Source organism: Suncus etruscus, chromosome 12 (assembly GCF_024139225.1).
Source record: "Suncus etruscus isolate mSunEtr1 chromosome 12, mSunEtr1.pri.cur, whole genome shotgun sequence".
NCBI classification, from domain to species: Eukaryota; Metazoa; Chordata; class Mammalia; order Eulipotyphla; family Soricidae; genus Suncus; species Suncus etruscus.
Window position 1 is genome coordinate 9,826,306 of NC_064859.1, and position 20,290 is coordinate 9,846,595.

The window sequence follows — 20,290 nt, forward strand, 5'->3', positions numbered from 1 at the left end:
TTATACATTCATGATTGCTTTTGTATGATATAAACATAAATCCATACCATGGATGAACATCATCTTGGGACAGTCTTTTAATACTAGATCCGTGATTCCACAGTTGGTCATAGTGACTCCAACAAGATTTTTAGATTTTAATACAAGTACCTACAAGGAGAAAAGAACTTGGATAAACTTTTTATTTTTATGCTTAATTGTTTGGGGGATACACCTGAAAATCAGTTATTATTGATTTCTTTTCTCAGAAATGAAAATAAAGTTTAGTTCATCTGCATTATTCAGGAACTTCATTGGATTGAAAGGTAATTAAGGGCTTTTTCTTCACCTGCACATGGTCATCCTCAATCACTGGATCACTAGTACTGGTGGACTTATCTGCTGTCCGCTTCCGCTTCATAGTATGACGTGATTTTGTTTTGGCAACCTCTAGAAAAAGAGGAAAGTCCAAATTTTGACTTGTTTGCTTTCTTTAAAAAACACATCCATTTATAAAGTATAAAGTACACCAAGGGAAAATCACACATCGATAACTTGATTCCCATAGGAATGCAATCTGATGGTTATTCCACGCCTAAGTGCACTAGTGAATTAAACTCACCACTTGATTACTTAACTTTATATTACTAGTCCACTACTTTGAAAAATGTCTGATATCTGTTCTCAATTTTAATTCACACCATATTCTTGAATTTTCACCCATTACCAACGTTTTTATTAATTTGTTTTGTTTTCATTACCAATGTTTTGGAAGCAAAAATCATGTAAAAATCTTCTGTCCAGAGTACCTCTCTCTTTACTTCTTAAAAATCACTTATTCCTAAAAGATTCAGCTCAAACACCACCTGCTCAGCTGATTAATCTGGATTCTCAAACATCATCCAGAATTTTCTGTAATTTCTTCTTTCCTTTAAATTTTTTATTTATAAATAAATTATTTAATTGAATCACCATGAAATAGTTACAAGTTGTTCATGATAGATTTTGCCACACTTTATGTAATTTCTTGTGTTATTTTTATTTTTTATTTAAATTAAAAGTTCATTTAATGCAAGATATCTCATTTCATATTTGTATTGATGTTAGCCATTGCAATGAGCTAAAACAAACATTTACTGAATAAATCAGCACTCAACATTTAGTAAGTAAATGAGTGCCTAACAGATTCATGAATTCAAAAATAATTTATTTTGAATGTGTGTCAGGTACTTCGCTAAATGTTTTACTTGGCTTATCTAATGTAATCCTAAATAACAGCTTCCAGAGGTATATTTTCTATACTCCTTATTTTATAACTTAGATAGGGACACAGTAAGACAGGGGTCTCAAATTTACCTGGGGGCTGCAGGAGGCAAAGTCGGGGTGAGGAAGGGCCGCATAAGGGATACCGAATATTCGCAATAAAAAATTGCATTAGTAAGAAAAAAATAGCAAAAAATCGCATTAAACATTTGCATACCCTGAACGGAACTGCTCGCTTGGGGTATGCGAATGTTTAATGCGATTTTTTTCTTACTAATGCGATTTTTATTGCGATTATTTGGTAAGCGAATAATTGCAAATATCGCAATATTTGAAGACCGGCCGTGGGCCACAAAATGTTGTACGGAGGGCTGCAAACGGCCCACGGGCCACGAGTTTGAGACCCCTGCAGTAAGATAAAAAAGTCTGCCAATGTGTAAGTGTAAACCTAAATGCCAAACCAGGCAATCAAGTGTCAGCTTCTGTACCAGAAAGCCTGCACTGTTTAATCTGTCAAACCCTGATTAGTAAGGACCTAACTCATTTACTAAATAAAATAAACCATCATAATTTACTAAATAAAATAAACCATCATAAATTATATCTATCCATCAACTCCTCTGCAACATTCTACCCAGTAGTTCTTGAATTCAGAATATAAAATTCTACAATAGGGGGTGGGAAGAAGGTATAATTTCTGCAAAAGGTCAAAGACCTGGGATTTACTGAAGACTTCCTGAAAAAAAGAACTTGAAGAAAAAGTGAATAATCTCTCTAACAAGCAATCATCCGAAGTTAACACATTTCAGATGATAGAAAACATTCACACACTTACTTTAAAAGATAGCAGGTTCTGGTTCCCTTTCTCAATATCACAAAATTGAACCAAAACCAAGTCTATTTCCATTCTTTTGTAACAGTATTTAAATAAGTCTTCTTCTGGCCCTCTTTACCACCTGGTTTTTGTTTCTGAGCCACACCCAGCTGTACTGGGTTTACTCCTAGCTCTAGTTCTGGGATCATGTCTAAAGTCTCAGGGAATGGTATAGGGTGCTGGGGATCAAATCCTAGTTGGACACAGGCAGAGCAAGCACCTGATCCACTGTAGATACACTATGGCTCTCTGACCTAATTTTCAAACTTTCTATTTATTTGGACTGCAATTTCTCCTTCCCCACAACTGATCAGAACATGAAGTTCAAAGTTAAACGTCCTACTCTGCAGAAAGTCACTGTTTTCTAAGTATAGAAATAGAAAATTATGTTACACATTTCATATAGATATCCGGAAAAACCAAGACTTCGGAAGTCTTTATTGTAGAATAAAATCAAAGACAGTTCTGAGTAATTTAATGCATCCACTAGCATCAACATAGAATGGACCCTACCACTTATTAACTTCATTTACTTACTGAGCCCTACACCAATGAGATACTGTAATAAATCTGAAACAATGATGAAGAACTAATGTCTCTGCGTTGACTCAAATGTCTGTCTATTCAAATGACAAACAGCAAAACACAGATTACATGGTTCAGTTAACATTAGTGAAGAAGAGGCTATAGAACAACAATCTAGTCTTGGGGAAGAAAGGAAAACAGGTTAGTATTTTTGACAAATGCACATTCAATTTAACCTTAAACCCAAATAGTTTCTGTGATATTTATTTTAGCAAGTAACACGGAACAAGGATAAAAATATTTATAGGCATTTACTCCCAAAATAGAACTTCGCAAGACAACTATGTTAATTTATATAAGGCTCCATCTCCAAATCAAATAAAAACCCAAGAGCTTTCTTTGATATGCTTAAAAAAATAAAACCAACAACTAAGTTTGGTTCTTTAATACTTAGGATATCTTTCCTTTAACCTCTTAAAAGCAGAATGGCCATGGGGCCGGAGCGGTGGCGCAAGCAGTAGGGCCTTTGCCTTGCATGTGCTACCGTGGTTCAATCCCCTGGTGTCCCATATGGCCCTCCAAGCCAGGAGCGATTTCTCAGCGCATAGCCAGGAGTAACCCCTGAACGTCACCGGGTGTGGTCCAAAATAGAAAAAAAAAAAAAAAGGCAGAATGGCCAAGAGGTGGCAAAATATGCTACATTTAAAATAAGTTATTAGCCACTCGTCCGTTTATTCAAAGTAAATGAACATTTGTATTGTGTTTAGAAATATTAGGAACAATCTACCTCATACAAAGCATCACAAAATATACTAACTTCAAACTGATTTGTAAAAACCCTAGAAATAGGTAAATAACTAGATAAAAAATATTTTAACCTATTAAGCCTAAATAAAAGTTCTGTCATGAAAGTAGTCAGAAGGAAATCAGAAATAAAATAGCAGAACTTAGGACAAAAAAGACAAAATATTCTATATTAGATGAAGGATCTATATTAAAAACAAAACACTCAATACTGGAACAACTATAAAACCAACAGACAGGAGACAAATTACAAGAAAGAACAGTCCTCAAAAAGGAAGACTTCTGCTAGAAAGATGACCATTATCACATCTTTGGAGTTAATTATGATATTAAAACCCAAACAAAATTCAAGATTTGACAAAATTAACACGACACAACTATAAAAATAAATATGACCAGACAAGGAAATCTTTTAAAAATCACAATAAAACAGAATTGAGTACTGAAACAGAACCAAATGCTCAAAGGAAGAAGGTAAAAGAGCTTTTTTGGAACGTCAAAAAGATGGATGTCACTAACAAGATGGTGACAATCAATTCCAACAAACTATTTAAACCAGTACAGTATCTGAACAACAGCATAAATATTTACATATAAATCTGAGTATATAAATATGAAAAACTGTGCAACAAAAATGCTCTGTGGAGTTTTTCCTTAACAGGTTGTTTCAGACTGGAATGGATGGCAGTGATGGGGAACAATATGATTATCGTATTAATGCCAGTGACTAACATACTTCAAAATGGCAAAACCAACAAATTTTGTTATGTTTATATTACAAAAATAAATTACAACTTTATATATTACATAATTTAAAGTTAAGCTGGGAAAAGTATATATCAAATCATAGACTTGAACTAAAGCCAAATTGCAAGGCAATTTAACATAGGTCTCTATTTTATAAAATCTATTTTCACTGATTCAAATATTTTTACTATATTAAAAATGTATAGACGCTAGTGTTCTGGGCTGATTTAAGATTAAAACTGAGAAAGAATGGACAAGCATTCTTTCATAGGCACTGATGAATTTATAGTCTGGAGGAGAAAATTTTAAAAACAAGGTGAAAATTATAAAAATGTGCACACCCCCATTCAACCCAACACATCTTAACACATTTAAACATGCTACTGAAATTACATACATAAGTAGGCTTTCAGTATCATTCCATTAAAAAAAAATCAGCTGAACTACTTACCTGCTTATCTCCTGGCAAGCCTAACGAAAAAGCAAAACTAGACTTGAGGAAAAAAATTACCAACTTATCTGCAGAGGCAGATACAAGAGTATATCACTCCCAATACATTCTCCTGCCCTAATAACTTGAGGACCTTACCTTTTGACCAAGATTTACAACTTCACTAAATTAAGACCTCCGTAGTATAGGATGGGAGTGGAATTAATTATTGGGGCTTAGACATCAGAATCAGTATTGCATTTAGGATCAATATAATTGTACTTGTTTTAGACTTAACTTTTAAGTTTTACTGAGTGAATTCTTTACAAGTTGGTGTATGTGCCCCTCACTCCCATTGTTGAAAATTAGTTCAAAACATTTACGATTTATAGAATGCCCAGGTAAATTCTATTTGCCAAATGGGCCTTTATAGACAAAAATCTCTGGAACGAGCTGATGCCTTTCTCAGTCCTAATCTGCAGTTGCTAATCCTGGGAGCATCGTCATACCTGACTCAGACACCAGCAGTACATGGGAGAGTCTGCTCCTGGCCCTTGTTAGGGGCCTCCGAGGGAAGTCTTCATTAGCCTGCACGTCACAGCTCTCAGGCTGGGAGCTCCCCCTCCTGTCCTCACCTGTCGCCCCAGATCCACTCCCATGAGTCCTCTCATCATGTGCTGGGCCTGAAGACCCCCCTGGTGGTAGAGTCCTAAAGGAAAAGGCGGGTCTCGTACCATCCGGGCCATTCACAACACAGGCTCGGCTGGTTGAAGGACGTTCCTCATCAGAACACCTGCGAGTTCTCCTTTGGGGTTCCTGGGGCCGGTGACAGCAGCATCGGGGGCAGACAGAACGCTCTCCATCTCCCTCCTCCAGGGCCTCAGAGTCCTCTGACCCACCGGGGGAGCAGACACACTGCCTGGACAGATCCACTTCTGGTGGGCTAGACTCTGCAGAGCTGTCGCTGTTGACTGTCCTTACAAAGTCGGGGCTTTGAGAAGCAGTGCTGTGCGAGCTGGAGTTTCCCACTGTGCTGGTGGTGTTGCTGCTGCAGCTGGGATAAACATCCTTGTTTTTTTTCTTTTCAGGAATATCCCTAGCTGCTTTCATATCGGCTTTGATCTGTTCACTGGTGACCTGACAGCCTTTCTCACAGCTGCTCTCCTCGAGGAGAAACTGCTTCGACTGGCCCATCTGATGGGAGTTGTACCTCTTTCGAAGTGGAGTCTTGCCTTTTCCACTTACTGCTTACAGAAAAAGAAGAATGGCCCAAGGAAAAGAAAAGATTTCAGTACCAATTCTGGACAAAAGGCAAATCTGGAACAGGAAACAATGTACACTAATTTCCTAGCATATAATAGTGACCACATCATTTGACCACTCAGTTTTTCTATGGCTCCTTAGTGCCTACTCAGTTTACGTTTCTCAGCTCAGTCTTTAAGACTCCATTTTTATCTCCTCTGTATAGATTCCACAATCCAGCCCCAACTTCTCTCATTTGCCTTCCTATCTTTTTGTTTGCATCTGCTTTTTCTATACACCCACCCCAAATTTCTAAAGTGCTTTTATCTTTTTTTTCTGACTTGATCTTCCATAAGAGTAGAATCCTCTAGAAAGAGAAAGAAGTTATGATGTATCCATCCTTTTATCCTTCTGAGCACCTATCACAGTTTCTGGGGCATAAAATAAGGTTTTGTCTGGCTGGCAGACAGTTATTTAATTCAGAAACTGAATTTTCTTGGCAACAGTTTAATTTGCTATTTTTTTTTTCTAAATTTCAGCTTCTATAAAAAGTCTTTTCAGCTATAAGGTAATTTGAATCTGCATTTCTTACAACAAATAAGAATCAAGTGGTCAGCTTATAGATTAGTTTATTCCAAATCTAAAGAACTGAACTTTCTATACATGGAGTGCATATATTTCAGATTCAGTGTTACAGGTATAATGAACATTCAAATATATTGAGAAGTAAGGTACTGATGGACTAACAAATCAAATTAAAAAGTAAAGAACACCTTTTTTTTTTTTTTTTTTGCTGATAATGGCTAAGGATAGCGTTCTGAACAACAGGAGGGAAGATAAGAATTTAGAGAATTATTTTCTTCATGAGATAAATGGAAGAAGGCTATTGATCATATTTAAGGCAGGTAAGGGATTATAGAAAATATTTTGGGACTTCCTCAAGTACCACATCAGACACCAACATTTATTAAGCAAAACTGGAGAGATGGGGATGAGGTTGTTTTCTCATTACTCAGATGGTCATCCTTCACTCTAGGTCTTTGCCAAACCTGATGGCAAATTTCCTAAGCCCTCCTTTGAAGAAATATCAATTCTTGTATACTCTCCCCTACTAAAGCCTGATTCCAGTGCTTTTAATATTTTACACTTATTCTAAACACCTAGATTCCCTCCCTCTCTTGCTTAGCCTTTCAGGAGTCCTGTGATATTTCATAAGTAATATGCAACTGTACCACAAGATGTGGTAGTAATACATAAACAAAGGCCAAAAAGGCCAAACATCAGATTTCAGATACCTCTTACTAATAGGTCAGAGTAAACATAATTTCTAACCTGACAATTCTTGGGATTGCACTGAATCTCTAGACTTTTCTTCACGTTCAGAGCAACGCCGGGCACCATTCTTAGGAATCCAGACTTCTTGGAGTTCAAGACTATCTTCCTCATCATCACTCTCTGAATCATGAACAGTAATTGGGGTTGGTTTTACTACAGGCTGAAGACCACTGGGTCCTAGGGAAAAAAGCATCAACCTATCATTTACTTTACAATCAAAGAGGTTTCAATCAGATTATTATTTCCAGAGATCTGGGCTCCCAGAGATGTTCTGGTTCTAGTAGCCTCCCTTATCACTTGTTTTAATGGATTATATTCTTCAACATTATAACAGTAGTTTATCTCTAAAGCATTCAGTAAAACTACGATTAATATTAATTAATATGATTAATATGTCAACACATTCCTAATGTCAAATTAAAAAAAATCCAAATCTCTTGTCTTAAAAAGTCACATAAGCAAAAAAAAGTCACATAAGCTACATGTTCCACCAAGGGTGCTAGTAAAGATAAAACTGAGAAACCAATGATATACTTTATAATTCTTTATAAGTATTCTGTATCTTACTAAAATTAAGAGCTGAGTCTGCAATCTAGAGGCAATATTCAGCACAGTACTGAGGGAATCAGGGCCATACTCCCAGGGATGCTTATCATTGTGCTGTGGGCCCGATGATTTGGTGCTTAGCTCAGTAATAGTAGTAGGTAGTACTACTAGTAGTAGCCACACTAATGGGGCTCAGGTAGGGAAGCACGGGACTGACTGACTCAGGGCCTGGCATATATTACATAGGTACTCTGCCATTTAAGTCATAGTCCCTGCCCCAGTAGATATGTTCTTGAAAGATTACTTGCATATTATAGGCTGAGTTCTTGAATTTTTATATATTTTATGTATTTTTTCAAGAAAGCTTTCTTGTTAGTACATTTTATAAACCTTTAACTACTATGTCTTTATTTGGTTAATTATTGGTATCTGAGCCAATAAAAAGGTTCAAGGAACCAAGCCTGTCACACTGTAAAAAGCCTGGCAGAGTAGTATTCCTTAAGCATTTGCTGAATTAGTCACTGCACCTGTAAGACACTTAAAACAAACATAATTAAAGATATTTTCAATTAAAGGAGGATATAGAATTCAGCACTGAGAAAATGTTAGTCCTCACTAGCAGTGAGAAAAATCGTAATTTCTATTCCTAGCTCAGTAGTAGTCTTGTGAAAATCACTCAAATTTCCAACCCCCTCCACTCCCAAAAACCCCATTAGTTTCCCTATCAGTAGAATGAAGGGTTTTACTTTATAACCTTAAAGGACCATATGCTTTTATATTATAGTGGTAGAAACTAGATCCTGGTTTAAATAAACCAGCATTAAGCTCTCTACTGCTCACACTCATCCCCCAACTGAAAGATTATGTACCAAATGTACCTGGGTACAGCTAAGTATTGATGGGAGAGGCCTCCTGAACCTCAACTTCCTCCTGAGCACTGCTTGCCAGACCCAAAATACAACATGAAACATAAACCAAAATCCTTGCAGCTAAGAGGATCATTAGTATTATATAGACAGTACAATACAGGCATCATGGGGTAGCACGTAACAGATCATCACTAGAAAGTGAAAACAATAAAAAAAATTCTCAGTGTTTTTGTCTGCTTTAAGAGCCAAATTCTCATTTTCAGAACCTGAAATGTGCAAAGTCATGATTTACCTGCTTGTTCCTCATCAACATCCACAGGAATAACTGCCTGGCTATGAGCTGGAGTCTCAAGCCCATTCTCAGCTACTACTTCTCCTTCTTCTTGTACCATTTCTTCCATTTCATTCAATGCTTGAAAGAAAAATAAACACAGTCAAGGCAAACTAAGAGGTCTGAACTCTACAATGGCAAGCAAAATTGTTTTATCTCTAAGGAGTGAACGCACAACTAGGTCCATTCTGGAAAATAGCATGTAAATCGTTCATCATACAAACATTAACAATTAACATGATAAGTATAAAAAAGAAAAAAATCATAGAGAAAGAAAGACCATTTGCTGGAGAAACTCTTTTTTTTAAAGTAAGAGAAAGGAGCATAGTGTTCCTTCTAGAAAGTGGTACTTGGAAGATTACATAAGAAACTTTCCATCTCTCACTAAATTATTTAGTGAAAGGAAGTATGAAAGTTACTATGATCATCTGATAAGCAATATGTCTTATGGTATCTATCGAACCAAGATATGTTGGGCAGGCAAGCCGAAAATGTCCATTCCCTTTCCTATTGACTTCCTAGAATACCTAGTATTAGTTGGCAATTTAAAGGCAATGTATAGCTAGGATTATTAACAAACACACTAAGCACATATCCCACGTTTAAATTTGAATATTTGTTAAGTGTTTTACTTACATCTGTCTTTACAGTAATTAACTAGTGCCCACTGGTGATTTTATTTATATTATCTGGAAGGATAAGCCTATATGCAATTTCACATTAGTAAGCCTATTTATTTTATCTTTTTATATTTTAGAATAATGATCCTTTTTTTTTATTTCTACTTAATGTTCATGTGACTGTTTGGTCTTGGTACCCTCCATTATTTTCCCCTCCATTTGTGAGGTGGAGAAAGATGGTTCAAGTTGTGTGGTTCTGTTTGAAGGAAAGAGGGAAAAAAAATGGGTCAAAAATCAAACAAACAAAAAATGAGAGAAGTCCTTCTATATCTATCAGTTAAGAGCAGAGAGGGAAAGAGAAGAAAAACATAACAACAGTACAAAAAACATTAGAAATAAAAGAAAAGAAAAATATCAAACAAAAAAAAACCTCAAAAAACACCAGAGCAACATAGACAGCAGCCATACAATAACCACAGTCCTAAAATAAAAAACAAAACAAAGCCCAAAAGAAAAAACAACAACAAACAACAATAATAACAAAACTTAAAAAAAATTTTGATGTGTGCTTCTCTCTCTCTCTTTTTATCTTTTTAAGAAAGAAAAATACATTCTAAGAGAACCCCAAACAAAATAATTACTGGCTTTGCTATTTTTCGATACCATTACATCCAAAAAACTTTGTTTAGTTCTCATAATTACTAACTACGTAAGCTGTCATTCCTGGTCTCAAACCATCACCAATAACATTCTTCATATTTAATAGCTTGTCTATTACTAAGAGGGCAGCACCCTCTTTTGTCATTACAACCTCAATGCCTAGGGCTTTTCACAATAACTGCAACTGTGAAATAAACCATACCACCACTTGAATGAAGCAAATCAAAAAAGAAGAAAACAAGATCCTCATAATGAAAGAATTCATTGAAAGGGCTTGAGGATAGTACAGAGGTTAAGGAGCCTGCCCTCGCAGACAACCCAGGTTCAATCCTCAGCACTAAATAATGGTCTCTGGTCTTCTACCCATGGCCAGGAGTCATCCCTGAGCACAAAAACAGAAATAAGGGCCCACAGAGATAGCATGGAGGTAAGGCGTTTGCCTTGCATGCAAAAGAACAGTGGTTCGAATCCCGGCATCCCTGTGCCTGCCAGAAGCGATTTCTGAGCGTAGAGCCAAGAGTGCTGAGCGCTGCCTGATATGACCCAAAAACAAAAAAAAAAAAAAAAAAAAAAAAAAAAACCCACCAAAAATAACAAACGAAAAACAGAAATAAGTCCTGAGCACTATAGGGAGCGGCCCCCAAACAAAATAAAAGAATTAATTTAAGGAATAAGAATAGACTAATTCATGCAATTAGCAAATGATAATGGCAAATATGATTAAGCCAAGAAAAATCCCATTCGGATAAATATCACTAGAATACATGGTATAATAAGGTTTGAGAGTTCAGAGATGATGAATTGTTTTGGTATTAAATATAAACACACTATATCACCTAACACTTTGTAATAGGCACTGTCCTAGACACCATTGTTGTTAAAGGCAAATCTGTTTTTCCATTCAACTTTTATTAAGAAGAATACCAGGAGCCAGAGAGAAACCACAGCAGTGACCCAAGAAGGACCCAGGTTCAATTCCCAGCATCCCATATGGTCCCCTGAGCCTGCCAGGAGTGATTTCTGAGCACAGAGCCAGGAGTAACCCCTGAGCATGGCTGGTTGTGGCTCGAAAACAAACAAAAATAATACTAGCTAGATATGCATCTACAAGCTTTTGCATGCACCATTTCTTTTTTTTTCTTTTTTTGGTTTTTCGGGCCACACCCGTTTGATGCTCAGAAGTTGCCTCTGGCTTGGGAGGACCATATGGGATGCAGGGGGGGTGAGGGGAATCGAACTGCCGTCCTTCCTTGGCTAGTGCTTGCAAAGCAGACACCTTACCTCTAGTGCCACCTTGCCAACACCTGCATACACTATTTTTTAAAGCAGTTTTAACAGCTTACTAATCTCATTTTTGTGTGCGGGAGGAATGGATGTTTAGTACTTTCTAGGATTTAACTTGTTTTTTTTCCCCAGAACTCATTACATTATAGGGATTATTAGTGGATGGAAAATTTATAGTTGCTGCTCTCAAAATAAGATGTATATATTCTAGCACATCAGACACATAAAGCCAAAATGTATCTTCTACATGCAAAACAGCCTAAAAGTACAAGAGAAACATGGACTTAAAAAAGGGGAGAAAGATTGATTCTCCTGGTGGGCAGGGTTTCAATGAAGTGGGTGAAGAGATCACTTGTCAGGCTAGAGTACATATGCTAGAGATTTGGGCTCAATCCCCAGCACTAGATGATGTGCTAAGCATCCCTGAGGACTGTCAGGTGTGGCCTCAAAGAAATCCCACACTTCCCAAATTGATGTGATGATTATAATATATAATTCGATATCAGGAAGCTTGTCACATTTTAGTGCAATGATTAAAAAAAAATGATTGAAAAAGACAGTCTAGTCCCAGATTATGAAAACCATAGAAAACCTATAAAAGGTTAGCTGAAAGTTCAGAATTCTTTCTTATAGGCTGCAGGGATTCACAAGAACAGAAAAACATGTCTGTGAAAGCTTTCCTAAGATGATGTAGTAGACTTTGAGGTTACCAGAACAACCTGTGGAAGTATTTTTTTTTTATCATGTTTACAAACTTTTAATTCAATTCCTGATTCCTTGACTAAATTTATTCTATTCTTTAGCAGTAGTCATATACTGTGACAATGTGCCCCTACTACTCCTTAGTGCTAAGGAACAATGGTGGTATTGAAGATCTCTGTTCTATGGAGCTTACTTCAATTGGGGCAGAAAAATCTAACAAAATATCTAATGTACACACTTTAAAAAGATGACATGACGAGGATGAAATGGTGGCTACTTATAAAAGATGGTACAAAAGTCGCTGGACGTTTATTAAATTTAGACCTAATTATTGCAAAAGAACCTTTCTTTTTCTTGCAAATATGGGTCTGAGAAGAGGTAGCTGTTTGATGCAATGGCAGATGCTACCTTGGCATATCCAATTATGTCTAGGTGGGCAGCAGCACAGAGTAAGGACAGTGAAGTAAATGGTGGTAAAGAAAAAGAAGCATTTTGATTTACATCTCTTGAAATTAAAGATTATGGTCACTCTGGGTTAAGGAGTCTACAAGCCATTCTTAGTTTTGAAGATTTTGTTTACCACGAAAGGCAGCACATCTTTTACAAAACAATTTATTCTACTGAAATTATGTAGGCTCTATATCAACAAAGAAAGTCTCAGTTTATACCAAATGGTTTGTCCAGCTGAAATGTTCTTTCGGACTTACTGCCTTATTTTGGGAGTGAGCTTCCCAAGGGGTGCTCAGGAGGTAGGGAGGGAAGGCGTACCCACCAGCAATTGTGTGGCCAGCAGTTTAGGGGGGTTCTTTTTTGTTGCTGGTATCTTCTAATTCTTTCATCTCTTTGTTTTGATCAAAAATCACATTTTACCATTACGGAATATAATAATGATGCAATAATAAATTAAAAAAATTTTGCCACTTTGACGAGACCAGTGGAGCCCAATGTTTTACATCAATCTTCATTCTCTATTAGTGCTGTCACCACCTGAGGTATTCTTAGGATTCGTCCTGTCGCAGCTATTTAGTTTTTAATTTCCTCCACTTTTTATTAGTCCTTAATAACATTTGAAGAAATGAGTATTTGACAGTCATCCTTCCAGAAAACTGCTGAAGCCATATTCTTTTATAGTAACTATGGTTTAATTCAAAAAGGCATGTACTCAAGCATCTGCTGCTTAACAAGTCTTTTACTGACATCTTATATTTAATCAAATATTAGATTTGTATCCTATTATTGTCTCTTACATAAATATTCTTGCCTATGTGTTGGTCCTTTGCAACAATGTATGATTTGACATGAGAAGGCATTTTCTAGTCTACACTAAAAAGCCTATGCCACTAAACTATCCAGTTGTCTGGATAGCTTAATGATTTTCCATGAACAATAAGTATCCTGAAGTTCAGATCCTTTTATTTTCATGTATGTATGTATGTATGTATGTATGTATGTATGTATGTATGTATGTATGTATGTATTTTATGGTAAAGCAAGGTAGTTTTTATTGAAGCTTATTTAGAAAAAGGTAAGGGAAGCAAAAGAGGGACATATATGCTCAAAACAGCAAAAATCACTAGTAGAAATCGAGTAGAAAGAGACAAACAAGCGAGATACATGTTCAAGGGAGAACAAAGGCTTTTAATGCCAGTACAATGGCATTAGACAACAAGACAGAGACCATGACATAATCTCATAAAGCATCCTTCCTTCAGGACCTGTTTTCTTTGTAGTTAGAAAGCACTCGTGTGGAAATTAAAAAAAAAAAAAGATAAATTAAATGCTATTAAAGTAGAAAGATCAAGTGTATCAGCATATCTATCACTAGTACTAAATCATAAAATTAAATGTGCCCATCTAAAGAAATGCACAGTGAGAAAAGGGAAAAAGTGGATTAGAAGAGATGGCAGACATAGAATGCCAATAGAAAGGAAATGGTTTTAGAGATAGAAAATACCTCGGGAAAAGTGGGCATCAATCCAAAATGATGTTGATTAAGATGAAAGTGGAGGGCCGGAGAGATAACACAGCGGCGTTTGCCTTGCAAGCAGCCGATCCAGGACCAAAGGTGGTTGGTTCGAATCCCAGTGTCCCATATGGTCCCCCGTGCCTGCCAGGAACTATTTCTGAGCAGACAACCAGGAGTAACCCTTGAGCACCACCGGGTGTGGCCCAAAAACCAAAACCCAAAAAAACAAAACAAAACAAAAAAAAGAGATGAAAGTTGAGAAATAACTACCAGCTTTCCTAAGAGAGTCATTGATGACTCTGCCAAGTGCCAGAATGTAGAGTTCTGGATAAAACATGTTAAAGAAGAAAAAAGAGAAGATAATCTCTAGATATATTTCGGAGACAGCACTATAGAAGATTTCAAATGCTACACACAGAATACTTTATATATCAGAAGATCATCATCATAAGATCATCAATTACTCTACCAAGGAAAATGGTGTCCAAGAAAATGACAAAGGGGCAACATTTCTGATAAATGGAAGATTTCCTTTCCAGTTATTAAGGGTCACCTTGGAAACTGGAAAATTTGGGCAAAGAAACAGTCTTACTCCATCTTCACTCATCAGTAAAATGGCAGGTGGAGCCTAAGAATGGGTGCATTGGAAAACATCAGGTGTGCAGTCACTTTTAGTGATCAAAAAGGAGAATTACGTTAAGCTAAATAAGTAAGTGAAATTTAGGAAGTCTTTTTATTTATTTATTTTTTGTTAGTTTTTATTTTTTGGAGTCACACCTGGCAGCGCTCAGGGGCTACTCCTGGCTCTAAGCTCAGAAATCGCCCCTGGCAGGCTCAGGGGACTATATGGGATGCTGGGATTCCCTCTGCATGCAAGGCGAATGCCTTACCTCCATGCTATCTCTCTGGCCCCAAAATTTAGAAGTCTTAACTGATTCATTAATGGACTTCATTTGTGAAATGACTGGAAAGATTTAATGATAAAAAGTATGTGAAAGTTACCCAATACCACAGCACATGGCAATGACTATTTTTTCAAGTTCTTAGAAAATCTATGGGGCCCAAGCAATAGCACAACAGGCAGGACTTTTGCCTTACAAGCAGCTGACAGGTGATCAAATTGGATTTGATCACCAGCATCCCATATGTACCTTGGCCTGCCAGGAGTGATTTCTGAGGTCAGAGCCATGAGTAACCCAAGAGAGGATGGGTGTGGTCCAAAAAACAAATAAAATTTAAAAATGGATTGCACATTCAAGCTCACTGTACCTATCTGGTAATTAGTTTGGGAGGTACTAGAGATGCCTCTACATACTTACAGGAGTTAATGTGCTTCCTTGCATGCAGCCAACCTAGTTCAAACCATAAAACCATATGGAATCTCCTGAGCATCACCACCAGGAATGGCCCCAGGGCAGAGAGCCAGGAGCAAAACAAAGAGATGTTTCTTTACCTAAATTCTAAAAATTGACTATAAAACTGCCAGGCCTCTAAGGCTCACTTTAGTCTAGTTCCCAAGATTCTTATGACCTTATTGATGAGGTCTCTAATATACAAAGTGAATAGCTGAAATAGAGGAACAGAATAATATCATTCAAAGTAAAAATTATTTCTATCTGGAGCTCACAAAAGATCTGGGTTACCGTCGGCTGCAAACTGCTGTTCCCCTGGCTGCAGGTCTTGCCGGAAGTCATTCTCCTCATCTGAGTCATCTGGATGATGATGATGATTATTATCGTGGATATTGGCATTATTCTGGGCATTATTATCATTATCATTATTAGAGTTCTGGTTACTGACAAGGGCTGAGGAAACTCCAATTCCTGTGCCTGCACTGAGGCCAACTCGAGCACAGCCCTTAGGCAAGACAAAACACATACTTATCAATGAACATTTCAATTTAAATGTAGTTATTCATTTTCTCTGTACATAAGAATTTATACAGAACTTATTTACAAAATACTGCCACCATATAAAGGATATCAGTATTCCTTCAACAAGTTATTACTTCATAAAGATATGCATATGGAAAGAGATATGCACAGAAGTGATTCAGCTGGGATATGAAGTTCGGATTATAACTTTAGACCCTGAAATTTCTCCTCTATACCACAGGGCTTCTGCAGAAGAAATTTAACCATTAAGAACTGACAAGAGAAAACGATTAATTGAAGCATGATGTTTTTATTATACTGAGAATATGGCATTTTATCCATGAAGTAGTAAAAACTACTAAGTATATGGAAATGAAAAAGTAAAAAAATATCAAAATGAATTTCTTTTTTTTTGTTTGTTTTTTGGGTCACACCCGGCGGTGTTCAGGGGTTACTCCTGGCTGCCTGCTCAGAAATTGCTCCTGGCAGGCACGGGGGACCATATGGGACACCGGGATTCGAACCAACCACCTTTGGTCCTGAATTGGCTGCTTGCAAGGCAAACGCCGCTGTGCTATCTCTCCGGGCCCCAAAATAAATTTCTAAACCTTCTTTACAGTTTGTTTCTAATTAGAAAGAAATCTGACTTTTGTTTTTCTCCTTTTACTCTTACCTACGTCTAATAGTGGAAGACTATTTCCCTCTTTTTCTGGAGACCCCTTAATTTATAAGAGGTCACAAATTACTGTTAACTTTTAGCCTTTACTGGGGCTGGCAGTAAACAGTCCTATTAATAAAAATGTAAAGGTGCATTATTACAACAAAATCATCTAGATGATGATTAAGTATCAAAATAAAAACAGCTTGCTCAAAGTGACTAACTTTGGGTGGCTCACGAAACATCTGGTCCAGTGAAATGAACTCCAGGCTGGGCAACAATTCAATAAACTGGCCAAAGGAATCCAGCTTCAAAGCATGGCACCGTACTAAGTTGATATCAACCAATCGAGTCCATCGTGAGTGGTCTGTTTAAGAAATGACATAGCCAGGAAAAATTTAAGGAGCATTTTCTCCACTTTAGATACATTCTGCTACAGGTCACAAAGACCTTAATATCCTTTTTCTTTAAGTATTTCCCCCAGACTCTTGATCTATTAACTTGGTAACTCTAATGATGGCTCCTTACCTAATCTCGTCATGTAAACCAAATGTTTTGGGAATCATTAAATTGAAACCAAGTCATCCTTGATTTAAATGTGATCCACTCATCAACCTACATGCCAGTTTAAGAGTAGGAAACTACAGAAATTTTGGTGTATTCATTTAGCATATTATGCGGCTATTAGAAAAATGAAGGAGAACTACAAATGCTTGTTGATACAGTTCTCCAAAATACATTCATTGTAAAAAAAAAAATACAAGCCACAGGACAGTGTATACATCTTAAGATCCTTCTGTATATAGAAATCAATTTAAAAATGCTACACATGTATAGGCTGCAATACGCACAAAATAATTTGTCCAGAAGAATATACAAGAAACCATTGATGGTGGTTACCTTTGAGAAGAGGAGACTTTTCATTTTGTACCTTTCTGTACTGTTTGATACTGTTTATCAAGTACATGTATTACTTTAATTTGTTAAGTGTTAACAGGAGTTCTGAGTGATGGGATTATAGGCCATTTTTTTTGTTTTCTTCTTTAAACTCTTCTGTATTTAAGAAAACAAACAAACCAAAAACCCAATAAATGTTATTTTTTTTAATGTGATCTACACCTGCTACAACCTAAAGTTCTTATTTCCCAATAACTTCTAGTTGCAGCTGGGCAAGGGACAAAATTTCATTTCTGGTGGATGACACATGGCCAATCTAATGAGTGCATTCATTAGAGACCCCAAACCCTAGAGATGAGTTTGTGGAATGGTAGTATCACTTGAGAAGTGCCTCAGAAAGCAGAGAAGACCATTCTGCAGGCCAAAGTGAAAGGGTTCATTTAATTAAAAGGACTGTCACAATTAAAATTCTCCAGTTCTAAAATTACTTAAAAAGTTATGAATCTAGGGGTTAAAAGAAGTTTTAAACTAACATTTGTCACTACATTCTCAGGAAGAATTCTCCAAAAAGAAACATTTATCAAGTGTAAAAATTATATTTATCAAGTGTAAAAATCACAGCTCTGTGCAAGGAAAGGAAGGAAATGTCTGAAACAGCCTAGGATTTTAAATCAATACAAACTTTTACTCAGGTTAAATATCATCTAATACCTTCTCTCCCCGACTCCGCCAATCTTGAAATACTTATCCACTTTCTTTTCAATGGTAAGCTAATTTGAAGGTAACTCAGAGAAAATATCTCAGGTCACAATTCTTAACTTTAGTTTCTATCAAAATAACAAGGTACTTGAAATCATAGTATGGATATTATTTATTTCTAGGCAAAGAATTTCATTTCAAAGAAGAGTCCCCCTAACTTGGGTATTAGAGATTCCCAGAGCTGGTATCAACAATTCATACAAAATATACACATTTTACATTAGGAATAAATCATACCACAGAATTTCGACATATCATTTCAACATCAATAAAATAAAGCTGTACTGAAGACTATAGTACCTGATATCCAATTGAATGGGTTATGAAGATGGGGACAATTGTAAATTGCCAGATACTTGATACAGGAAAAAACTTCGTTGACAGCCTTCATCCCTATATCAGTGATGATACCAGGGTTTTCTACCACATCAGCCAAACCATACTTCACTAGATCGGCATTAGCCATTCTACCTAGAAAGAAAAATCAATAAAATTATTTTTAAGTGTCACGGGTGCTATAAATTCTTTACCTGAAAATTTCTTGTGGTCATTCTGGGTTATTCTGTGTGATCTATTCAACATTAGGTTCAGGCTTGGGGACAATTCTAGGTTAGGAACTCTATACAAACAAACTAGTATAGAATTAAATCCTCAGGTTCTAAGATCAGAACACTGGAGAAATGCGGGTCTGGAAGCAACCATTAACCCCACAATCTAATATTTCTTTTACAAGACAAGAATTAAAAGTCAAATGACAACTGCTGGCAAAAAATTAACAGTTAAGGTGAAATTTTAATTTTATCATTTAAAAAGATAAACTCTTAAAATGGTAACTCTCCTCTTACAGTAAAAAAAAATCATGCTTTAAAAATGTAATCTGTATAGAAAAGGGTAAATTTTGAAAATTCCGATTCATTCTCACAATTATCATGGTTTCAGTTAGTAAATACCTATCCTCAGAAAGAGAACCTTTAATTCAATTATACCTACTCTCTGTCTTAAATGCCTACTAAAGGCTATTCTACAAACATGTTTGTAATCATGGTGCTTAAATAAAGATATTAATAAAACTGTAAAAATAATAAAAAATACTATACAGACTTTAGGGAGAAAAAAAGACTATAAATAAGAGTATTATTCATCCTAGATTGTAGCTCCAAAAAATATGCTACAATCCTTGACTCATCAATTCTCCCCTCTGCATATCCTTGTTCCAGCAAAGTGACACTGCACTTTAATTTAAAACTAGTTCGAAAAATGTTTATGACAACCAATTAAATACAAACTCTATAATTTTACTCTCCATGTAACTCTTGATTGTTTTTCTAGTATTTTAGTGATTTACTGATATTTCACCTCAATGTACCATTTACAGTTTAACTGGAAAATCTTCTTTTATATTAAATTTAATATTGAAATTAAATAAATTTAATTCAATTTCATCTCATTTAGTCATTTAAAGTTTAGCTGGACAATCTTCTTTTAAATTATTAAAATTTTCTTTCATGATAAAACCCATTTTCCTTCTTGATAAAACCCATTTTGAACACTACAAATGCCTTCTTTATTAATATAGAGTAATTCATAAACTGATTTTGTTCTTCGAGAGCTGTCAGCAAAAACTGCAGTCTATTTGTATGGATTGACAGAGAATTTGTCAATCCGTACTACCTTGTATGGCTTAAGGTTTCCTGCTTTTCACACTCCCTTCAAAATCAGTTTTGTTTCTTTACTATTCAGCCTATTGGTCAACTGAAAGTAAATGTTATAATTTACTGAACATTTTCAAAGTATCAGATTTAGTAAGCCTATGCTTTATTTGTTAAATAGACACTAGGCCATGTTCTCTTAGAACCACCCAAGAAAAAGAGAGAGATAGTCTTGTTTCCATTTAGCAGAAGAAGAATCAAGGGTTTGAAAAGTAA

General features: G+C 36.1%; 1 protein-coding gene across 1 annotated transcript in view; it reads right to left on the reverse strand.

Annotated features, from left to right (window-relative positions):
• The window catches only part of FBXO38 (F-box protein 38), a 60,843-nt gene that overhangs the window by 16,859 nt on the left and 23,694 nt on the right, over positions 1-20,290 (reverse strand). Inside the window, exons 10-17 of the mRNA XM_049785153.1 lie at positions 18,666-18,836; positions 16,934-17,076; positions 15,821-16,034; positions 8,907-9,026; positions 7,197-7,376; positions 5,132-5,866; positions 329-429; positions 48-150 (exon numbers count right to left, since the gene is read on the reverse strand). Coding sequence (XP_049641110.1) covers positions 48-150; positions 329-429; positions 5,132-5,866; positions 7,197-7,376; positions 8,907-9,026; positions 15,821-16,034; positions 16,934-17,076; positions 18,666-18,836 — 1,767 coding nt within the window. The remainder of the gene's footprint in view (positions 1-47; positions 151-328; positions 430-5,131; positions 5,867-7,196; positions 7,377-8,906; positions 9,027-15,820; positions 16,035-16,933; positions 17,077-18,665; positions 18,837-20,290) is intronic.